Source organism: Pyrus communis, chromosome 11, assembly GCF_963583255.1.
Source record: "Pyrus communis chromosome 11, drPyrComm1.1, whole genome shotgun sequence".
NCBI classification, from domain to species: domain Eukaryota; kingdom Viridiplantae; phylum Streptophyta; class Magnoliopsida; order Rosales; family Rosaceae; genus Pyrus; species Pyrus communis.
The window spans coordinates 5,495,696-5,506,702 of NC_084813.1; the positions used below are offsets into that span (position 1 = coordinate 5,495,696).

Genomic DNA, 11,007 nt, shown 5'->3' on the forward strand with positions numbered 1-11,007 from the left:
CCTCTGCAGCAAAACATGGTCAAACGGACAAATTTTGGAGTGATTCAAATTGGAGGATGTTCGTATCAAAATTTGGGATTTTTTTACCATGTGGTTATTTTCTGGTAACGGAATAAAGGAGCAGTGTGCAATACTGAAAAATAATGTATCTGAGATTAAATTGAGTTTTTGGAGACCAAAATGACCTCTGATGGATTCATAGCCTTCTGGAAAAGTGTTCAGAATATTCCAAACCTTAAATCCAGCTATATTGGGCCCATTTTGGAGCAATTTTGAGGTCCAAAACATGGCTGTTCAGATTTTACGCAAATTTTACCATTTAACTTGGGGTTATGTTTTTTTATTTTATTTTAGTATTTAGTTTCCTAGTTGGATTGGAAACCTTTTCTTATGAGGATTTAATATATGATAGGTTAAATAAACTTGGCTGGCTTTATTCTTGTTACTTCTTCTCCATGCATTCTAGAAGAGAGGAAATTGGCCAAGTGTAGAGATTTTCAGACTTTTTCCATTCTAGGTGTTTTCGATCTTTTATTATTTCAATAAAGAACTTTATGATTTTTATTATGAATATGCGTAACTAATTCTCTTTTTGTTAGGATGAGGCCACGAGCCTTAGCAAGAATATGTAGTTTCTCTTCAATTTGCTTATGATTATATGCATGCAGGTTTTTGAATTATTAATCACTAATATAAATTATCTAATTATCTTGATGCTTGATCACCATTAGGATGTTTAGAAAAGTAATTTGATGCAATTTTGGTCGGAGGTTGGTTCCTAAAATTGACGAAGGTTTCTTGTGATTAATATGTGCAAGTTCACTTAGGATGAATACCACGTCTTGAGGGTTGCGTGGTTTTTCAAAAGGTTTCACAAAACTTAATGAGTCATGCATGTTTAGATTTTATATGAATACCACAGACGGATTGCATGTTTGATATACACTCTATGTTGGGGGTCCGAGTAGGCATATATTAGGAAAACCTAACCTTCGAAATATGCATGTATAAGTCATAAGTAATTGAGATAACTATATATGATTGTTAAGGTGATGGCGGATCCCTAGTTCTTTCTTAATCTGATTTCTCCAAAACTATTTCTTTTTTCTTCATCTTTAACATTGCAAATTAGATTACTTTTATTAATTAAATTCGTTTTAATTTAAGTTGGTTATAAAATCAATCATCTCAGTTTCTACTTTACAATAATTAATTGGAATTTGGTTTGCTTCGAATTATTTAATAATCAATGTGGAGAATGACCTTACAAAAACCGTTTATACTACTATAACCTTGTCATTCTTACAAGTAATATAGGAGTTTTTAACCCTTTTGCGTGTGTGGTAAAATCCCTAATAGTTCATGTGACAAATGCTTCAAATTGACAAAATATATCATAATTTAATACTTATCCTCTAGCGAATCCTTTGTTTACTAGACCAGACTCATAGCAATCTATCAAATACTTCATATTTCTCAAATGATTTTTTAAACACAGCATTTTGCATGAAAAAAGGTCTCTCTTGAATAATTAGGTGTCTACTTTTCTAATGTTACAACTTGAAAATTAACACCCTTCACTACACATAGTTCTTTGTATTTATTCAACTTTCATTAAGAATAGCTAAGTAAAAGAATATAATTTTTTTTTTAATTACGCCTCTATTATGTAATGGTAATAAAATTGGTTCAGTCTCAATGTTATAGCTATATAATATATATATATATAGAAGGTTTTATTGTACTTAGAAGATGACTCACTCTAAACGTACAATATATTACACCGTCGACGCCAATCTATCTGCTCAGTGCATACTACAGAAAAGGGGGGAAAATATAAAGGAAGTCTGGAGACAGAGGAGAAAATTGCTTGTAATATTGGAGATTGGACTTACGAGTTTACGCAACTATAAAATTAAATACAGTTGGTGGGGGTTAGAATTTGAACTTGAGTACGTACATTACATGGGTGAAACTTCGAAGAAAAAATACCCCCTTTTTAATGGCAGGATGGGATGTTTGTTGAGCAGCAGCAACATTATGGTATCTTTTCAACCCTTCCTATACGGCCAATACATATGGTCAAATATGCACACTATTTATAATATGTTCTTCCTTATACCCTGGGGTGGATGGAAGTAGGGACCAAGGTGGTCCCAAGACCATCCGAGTCCGAAAAATATACATGTGAAGGCTTTCTGATGACCTTCTGAACGTTATTACAAGTCCCTTTTGTGCCTATTAAATGTTCAGTGCAATGCATTCTAGGCATATTTCGATATGTTGCATTGACAATACTAGACAAGTTCTCTCTATATTACTCATCAGATTGTTTCGGCACATGCCGATATTTGTTGACATGTGCATAACAAGCCCACCAAGTGAATAAATTGAAATTTTTTTTTTTTTTTTGAGCGCTTCACGTTCTTTTCCTATCTAAAAAACTTGTATTTAACATTAGGATCCCCAAGGTTTAAATCTTGGATCTGTCATTGCCTATACCTATATTTATTACACACACACACACACACACACACATATATAGGAAAGTAATTTTTGCACACTCATTTTAATTTTTAACACGAATTTCTTAATTTATGATCATCGAATTAAATAATAAAATGAAATAAAGAGTTAGTATTAAACAGAGAAGTGTGTAACGCGAAAATGATTGAAAACCATTTCCTTATTAATATTTATATGGTATAATGCTCATGCAGGCTTACGAAATACATAGGCATGGCATCATAGGTTTTGTTTGGTCCTCATATGGTGGAGTTTCCTTTGAAAGGGTCAGCATTGCAATTGAATATTTGTGACTGTTTAACAATATAATTAATCGACCAACTTCGCACCGCACGTGCTTCACCAAGAAACCAACCAATTGTTCCTTGGTCGGTAGGTTACGTGTATATATCTTTCCCTTCTATTATTCCACCCCTTTTTGAGTCATCCAATTACACCAGCCGCCCTACAATGGCATGCAATCCCACATTAGGAGGAATTTGAGGCCTCAAAGTCCTAAACCAGTTCAAATAATTAAATTCTTAATTGAAGTTGCAGATAGAGTTGGTATGTTGTCTGAACTGGAATCGGATTCTATCCAGATTTTAATAATCTGAGCTCAATGATCATTTGATATGGACCGTTGAAATTTGATACAACTGCTACAATTATTATAACTTTTAGAGGGTCCTCTTGTTTGTAGCTGTTGGATCAAATTTCAACGGCCCGGATCATTTGATCCTTAGGCTCAGATTATTGGGATCTGGAGGGGATCCGGTTCCGTCTGAACTGAACAAATATTCTCACTGATGTGACAGAGAGAGCGTTGTTAGGAATTGTGAATCAAATACAATTGTCGCACGTCAGAAAAAGTGATTGTCCTTCTATAATATTACATATTAAATGGTAACTTCCTAAATTGTATCGAAGTATTTTGAGATAAAAGATTACGCCTTCATATTAATAGTACATTGAAAAATTCCAAACTGTTAAAAAAATTTTGCACAATAGTATTTGCTTTCCTTTTAAATTTCTTTTTATCCGTTTGCTTATATGAAGAGATTTTGTAATGTACTATGAATACAGCTCAGCACTCAAGTGTCACAAAATAAGTGAGAAAAAGTTTTTTTTTTTTTTTTCAAGTGCTCATCCACTTGTATAATAACACTTGATATATGAAGGTATGTTCTTGATACATTAAAATTCTTTTCTTATCATGGGGACGTTTTCCTAAACTTATACCATGCAAATCTATAATTAGTTGGAAATTACGAACAGAAGTCAGAAAATTAACTGTTTCCATAGATAAAAGATACTTTGGCTTAAGAGTCATTGACTTCATTACAAAAATTTCTTTGGTTCTCAGAATGCAGAAATGGTATTGCAAACAACATCTTTCCTGAAAACCGTGCCCTTTCCTACAGGCTAGTATTAAAAATACCATTGCAGCTTTATTATAGGGACCAAAATAAGATAAGTATTTAAACAAACAAACAAACAAGTAAGGACTTGAACATATTCATGCTTCTTTTCTTTTTATATAATTATAAGTTTAAGATTGAATTTTAATGGAATCTTGTTCTTGTTTTGTAGGGACTGGAAGGTGGCCCTTCTGCTGCAAGCTCTTGACAGTTTCATACAGGGTATGTTTGACTGGGGTGAACTCTAACCCTAAGTCTCGTAGCTTCTGGTTAGTGAACTTGTATGGCTCTGCTCTGGGTTTCCCATTATCTTTACACCTGCAAAGTATATATTTGACATATTAATTTAATCACACAAAATAAAAAACACCAAGTAAACTAACAAAATGCAAATACATATCAGAAGAAGCTATCAATTAGTACGACGCTAATTACTCTTTTAGATATGCTCAACAAAATATACAAAAGAAGTAAACCAATGATTAGCAAATATTTATTTATTTTTATTGAAATATAGTTTAAGAACACCAATTAGTCTTCATGCAGAAGCTAATATTATTTCCTGAATTTTTGTTGACCCACTTCATTTCCGGAAGTGGGACCTAGTAATGGTGAAATATTGGCATCGTATATATTCCTAAGATCATTGAGAGCACTAAATCATTGAACTTGCAAGGTGGCCTAGCAAAGGGGATAATTTTTTGGTCAAGAGGAATTTTATAACAAAGTTCAGAAAGATAAATTACAAAGATTTCGTAGCTAAAAGCGAAAAATAAAACAGTTCCAAGAAAAATATCGGTACAGACAAGACATATGGGTAGGTAAAGAGAGTGACATATTGCAAAGGATAATAAACACTAAAGATAATGTCAGGGTGAGGTGCAGTCTTGTAGTAGGTAGGGCTCATTAGCTCCACAAGTATATTTATACATCACTAATTCAACTTTTTTGGTGCTCTCAATTTTCAATTTGTGGAATATTTTGTTTTGGGTAGACATGTCAAAGCTGGTACAACTACTCCTGCCCCACAGCGCAACAAAGCTCATGCAATCAAAAACTTACACATGTCTTCCATAATTAGGTGTCAAATCATAAAATAAATCCTAAGATTTAAAATTTAGAAGTGGAGAAATATTCATATCGACATGCGTTGGATTATATATATATATAAGAGTAGCCCAACAAGTCTTGCTAACAATTAAAAAACCTAAAATTCTGAAGTTGAAAGTCTATTTGTAGTATGCTCAGAAGTTACTCAAGAAAATAAAGCCTAAACATTTGTGATCTTGTATGGCCAATTCTATGGACGTCCACCCTACATTAGATCAATGACTTAAAAGTCGTCTACGTATGCACGGACGACTGTAATTAGCATTTCATTTTACCAAAATCTAACCAAACATCTTATCTTTATAAGAAACAAAAGTCACAAAACTAACCTAATAACAACATTAATAACAGTGGTAAAAACAAGGAAATTTACTATGTATACTCAACTACTCAGTGAAAGGGTTTGTACCAAAATTGACAAGGATAACGATGTTACACTTACTTGTTGGGAATAGGGTATTCCGGGAAGAATTTTGCCAGGATTTCCACCACGTCACCCCGGTGGAGCACACTCTCAGCACAAAGATATCTGCCAGAGGCCGAGGGTGTCTCATAGACCAGAATGTGAGCCAGTGCGACGTCCCTAACATGCACATAGGCCTGAACTGAATTAGCATATGTCTGGGTTGAGCCTGTCAGGTACTTGAGGATGTGAATGATGCTAGCGTTGACGGTTGGTTGCAGAAGTGGTCCTAGCACCAGCACTGGGTTCACCACCACCAAGTCCACCCCTTTCTCTTTGGCCTCAGCCCATGCTGCCTGCTCTGCCACTGCTTTCCCATAACAGTACCAGTTCTGCAATTTAATTTTTATGTGTTAATTCATTGTTAAATTATCAAAAGTAATCTAAATTATATGTTGGGTTTTTTCTATATTGATTTTTCTTTCCAAATTGTTTCTTTTATATTGATTTTGCATGTTCAACCAAGTCTATACTTATGCATCCCAATTGACCAAAAAAATTATTTTTAACTAGTAGATTTTTCTCCAACTTTCGATCACAATGCATGTGCATATTTTCATTCACTACAAGAAAAGTGAGCAACAACTATCATATATAGTAATTATTTTGGTAGCTTTTGTTGGATAATGATGTCGTCAATGAGAAAATGGTGACAAAAGCCAAAAAAAGGTTATAGTTACATCAAAATGATGATTAATGCGTGTTTTATATATATAGTCACCATTTTTTATTTACATCATCATTGTTACTTATTTACAAAAATAGTTACTAAATAGAGTAGTTGTTGCTTTTTTTTTATTGGGAAATTTAATGAAAAGTTATCGGTACTGTTCACTTTAACGAAAAACCATATTTTTATACTAAAAAGTCAATCATGATACTATTTACGTTACATTTTATTTTGTTCTTATCGTTAAAACTCAAAGTATTCAATCTATTTTCATTCGTTTTATTTATTTATTTATTATTTTGCAATGATTCTCTGCTGTGTTCTATCTAATATATGATAAGTATTTTATTGGCGATTTTTTTTATTTTTTATTTTTTTGTTAATGAGAAAAGAAATTATATATAATTATGGTTCTGCTAACCTTGGTGTTCTTGCAAAATTCAAGATCACTCCAACACGACTCATCAACCACCACATCAGGACCCCTGGTGGGGTCCATGTACACCGCACCGATTGACGACGTGAAAACCACCCGTCTCACCTTGGCTTCCGCCGCTGCCTGAATCACGTTCTTGGTTCCGTTCACTGCGGGCTCCACCATTTGTTCCTGTATATACATATCAGGTTGGAATGAATGCTATTTTTGGGATTGCATAATCATTTATTATTTCTAAAGAAAATAAAATAGGTCAAAATTTTTCTATTTCTAGTAAAAAGTACAGTGATTCATTATACACATTGTGAGACTTAATCTTCTCCCTAACATATCATTTGTTCAAAAAAAAAAAAAAATGAATTTATTATTTACCAAATTTAAGATAAATATTGACATACATGCATAGTATACTTCCGTTCTTTTTTGGTCAAACATGCATGTCTTATCAAATTTTTGATATTCGGAGGTATCTACAAACATCTATTTTTAAGACTCGTATCAGACTTTTTTCTTTTTTCCTTTTTTTTTTTTTTTTTTTTTTTTTATCTTACAAATTGAATGGTGTAGCATGATAATTAAAAAGAATACACTATTATTATGGCATTACAAATCAATAACAAAAAAATGGTATTATTACTCAAGACACCATATTAACATTATACCAGCGACATATAGCCTCGTTTAAGTTTACTGTTTGTCCAAAAGTGCATCATGAGAAAGTGGCAATAATAACTTCTATTAAAAAAAAAAAAATCTCAAAAAATATGAGAAAGGGAAAAAAATCCACCAAACCAATGTCCATCAACCAAATTTTCCTTTTCTTTGTTATCTTCCTTTTGGAGGTCCACAACATCACCATCGACAAGAAGTGCCGTCTGACAGAGAATCGCACTTATAATACTTATTTTTTAAGGATCCACAAAGCAATCAATTAGGGTGCAGAGCGTTGGTGAATGGTAAAGGACTAGAAGGAAAAAGCGTGCAGATTTTCCAGGATTTTCTCAGCAACCAAACAGAAAAGCAGAAGGGAAAGTGAAGGGAAAAGAAAACTCACTGGATCATCCGTGACAGGTGATGCTGTGTGAAAAACTCCATCACAGCCGTTAATAGCTTCTTTGAGGCTCTCATAATCAAGGAGATCAGCTCTGCACAAAGTTAGTCTCTCTGCAGCTCCTTCAAGCTCTCTCAAATGAGCATTCTTTGGGTCATCTATAACCAAAACAAAAATAAGAAAACCACACAAAAAATAAAGGATAAAAGCACAAAGAACAATGACTGATGCACACGTCTTGCAACACGGATGGCATGTTACTCTGTCAAGCTCTGAATTATATCTACTGAATATTTTGAAATAATTAAGTAACCAATAATTATAATTCGGTCTCATAACAATGTAACAACATAACATGTCGAATTATCTATGAAATTGTGAATGCAGGCCTAGAAGATGTTAATGATTTGAAATTTTGAACTACCTGGGTTTCTCAAGGTTCCTCTAACAGTGTAGCCTCTTTCGAGCAATAGGTTCACCATCCAAGAAGCAATGAAGCCTCCAGCTCCGGTGACACATATAGTTTGGCCGTGGCCAGAAACTGACGAGCTAACGGCAGGCATCTTGGTTATTAGCTTTGTTTTCGGACGAGATACGATAAAGATTTTCTTTTTCTTTTTTGGGTTGGTGGGAGAGAAAGAGATAAGAAAAAAAGAGACGAAAAGGAAAGTTTAAAGTGTGTTTGTGATGGGGGAATGGGGAGGCACAAAACAAGAACAGCGGCTTTATAAGGAGGAGAGAGCCCACCAGACTCACCTACCGCCGGTAGAAAGGTTCGAGAGAAGAGCCAGACATCCGTATGGCATTTAACCATTTGAACTATCTTACAAGTGGAACGGATCGAAGGAAAAATGTGACATGAGTAACATGACTTTTTTTCTTTCTTTCTTTAATTTGTAGAAAAAATGATATTTTAATTCGTGTTATTGGTGAGGTTTTAAATGACTGGTTTTAGAATTCTTACGTATGAATGCAATCATAGGGGTCGTAAATGACTAGTTTAAGAATTCTTACGTATGAATGCAATCATACTTTTTTTTAATATTTTATTTATGAAAAATATTAGGAGGTCACATTTTAGAACCAGTATCTAATATGGCAAGTAATGTACATGTCATGTTAATTACTATTACATACAAAGCAAAGGATTTACTCTCATTGGATATTGATTATATGCATTTGTCACATATATGCTATACTAATGTGGTAAAAAAAAAGTGATATCCTAGCAATTACTCTTCATTTAGATAAATACATACATAATATCAAATCTTTATTATAAGTGTTAACATGACATGTAATATTACTGTCGCACATCAAGAAATTCCGTAGCATGACATAGAACGTGTTATTGTTTTGTTCGTAGGGAGAATTTTTCGATATCAAATTGGTTCGATGGTTTGGTTAAGTCACTTGGGATTAGGTTCTATGTTTGATTTATTCCAATTAATTTTGGTGTGCACCCAACATTAAATAGATCTGTTTTTCTTTTGTTGGAAATTATATCACCATTTATTTTAGGAAAATTTTTGAACATACATTATCTAATTCTACACTCATATTGTATTTAATTTATTTCTTTTGATTAAATATTACACCTCTTTTTCTCAGTTGAATTTGGGCTTGCTTTTGATTTGTGGTTGGTCGCTGGATTCTATCGAGGTTGACCATGAGCAAGAAGACAGTGTGAGACAGTAGTAAGGAAACAGAAGATAGAGAAGAGGGGAGAGGTATTGGTTTATGGACACGAAAATATATGTTTACTCTTTCATTTAAATGATTTTGACGGAGTTTTATTTATGTACTAAATTGCCAACGGTCTTTGATCACATGGATGTAAATTGCCGCCGTCAAAATATCAGGGAAGTACGGATCTATTTAGCTAGAGGAAGGGGGTGATGTAATTTCTGTATTTTAAAGGACCCTCAACGGAAAACTCAATTTTAGGCTAAATTGCTAACGGTATTCACCAAAATGGTTAAATCTTAAATTTTTGCTACATAAGCTTTCTTTCAATTACCGTGTAATCACGAGTTAAGCCATTTACCTTTTAATATCTCTTTAAATCCACTTTTATCACCTAAATTACCTTCATAAACTCAATCTAATACGTAAATTTATATTTACATCTAATTAAAAAATAGAATTGTTATTAACACTTTAAAAATCTCATTTGGCACTCCAAACTTTCTATAATTAGAAAGAAAAATACACTTGTGAGGAGTGTAGAATAAGATTTTTAAAGTGCTAATAACAATTCTCTTAAAAAAATAAAAATACTAAAAATAAACACTTAAATGTCTCGAAATCATCGAAGCAATGAGAAAACGCTGAACGGTGTAGGCAAATTCCGATTCTCTCTTTCTTCCATTTAATCAACCGAGGAGTTGAAGTATTCAAAATATTTTCTTCATTTGATAAAATTTATTATTTTTCAATTGTATTGAATGTTGAAATAATTTACAAATTGCAAATCGTGAGAAAACTCGATTGGGTAAAATCATCATCTCAACACTATCATTTGAATCGTTAAATCAGATTCGACACCCAAAAAGTACACTTGGCAAAATAATGGTCGCGCTGAAGTTTTTTTTTTTTTTTTTTTTTTTTTTTGTTTTTGTTTTGGAGAATTGGACATTGTATTCCAGGATCCAAGGCCAAACAAAGATACAAAGAGGTCTACAAACTACATAAGTACAAAACAAAACAATGGACCTGAACAGTACACACAAAAGAGCCCAAAACAAGTTTTGGGGCCCAAGACAAACACAGACAAAACTACAGAACTCCCTAGAACCTTGCAGTCCCCTCCGTTGCTGGAAATGTCGAGAGCCACCATCACAATCCGTCCAACACTCCGACCAACTAGTGCTCCAACACTACAGAACATCCACGCCCGCGCAAACCCACGCCCTGAACTACCATCAAGCAGCCACCGCCCAGAAACGAAGAATCTGGTGACTCCTACAACCCATAACAACCCTCGTGTCGATACTCCCATTGAGACATAAGTCTCATTTTGTGTCTTTGGGCTAGTTAAGTAAACTTCTTTAGAAGGAGAGATTTTGGAATGAGGATCCTCTCCAGATTCTCAAATTGTATTTGTTCATCGTACATTGTCGGAAATCATTCTAAATACTTTTATTTTAAATTAAATATGAATATTACTTGATAAAAACTAATCGCACGATATATAATGAATCATTTTAAATACTTTTATTTTAAATTAAATATAAATAGTTCTTGACAAAAATTAGTCACACGATATATAATGAACGGAGATGATCCCCAGGATCCAGAGAGGATCATCCTGGGAGATTTTATGCCTTTAGTTCTCAAACGTTGTCATCA

At 33.5% G+C, this 11,007-nt stretch overlaps 1 protein-coding gene across 1 annotated transcript; it reads right to left on the reverse strand.

Moving 5' to 3' along the window:
• Window positions 1-4,049: 4,049 nt before the first annotated feature.
• Window positions 4,050-8,478, reverse strand: LOC137709349 (cinnamoyl-CoA reductase 1-like). The gene is made up of 5 exons (XM_068448435.1): window positions 8,081-8,478; window positions 7,660-7,814; window positions 6,591-6,776; window positions 5,479-5,831; window positions 4,050-4,244 (listed from the first exon to the last, which is right to left on the reverse strand). The coding sequence occupies exons 1-5, from the start codon at window positions 8,217-8,219 to the stop codon at window positions 4,058-4,060; spliced, it is 1,020 nt and encodes a 339-aa protein (XP_068304536.1). The 5' UTR covers window positions 8,220-8,478; the 3' UTR covers window positions 4,050-4,057.
• Between the last annotated feature and the right edge of the window lie 2,529 nt (window positions 8,479-11,007).

What these genes read in the sequence shown, in the direction of transcription:
- LOC137709349 (XM_068448435.1), bottom strand. Translation starts at nt 8,219, where the DNA reads ATGCCTGCCGTTAGCTCGTCAGTTTCTGGCCACGGCCAAACTATATGT. An exon ending in CACCTGTCACGGATGATCCA is followed by an intron (nt 6,777 to 7,659) that starts GTGAGTTTTCTT and finishes ATGTATATACAG; the next exon opens with GAACAAATGGTGGAGCCCGC. An exon ending in GAATACCCTATTCCCAACAA is followed by an intron (nt 4,245 to 5,478) that starts GTAAGTGTAACA and finishes TATACTTTGCAG; the next exon opens with GTGTAAAGATAATGGGAAAC.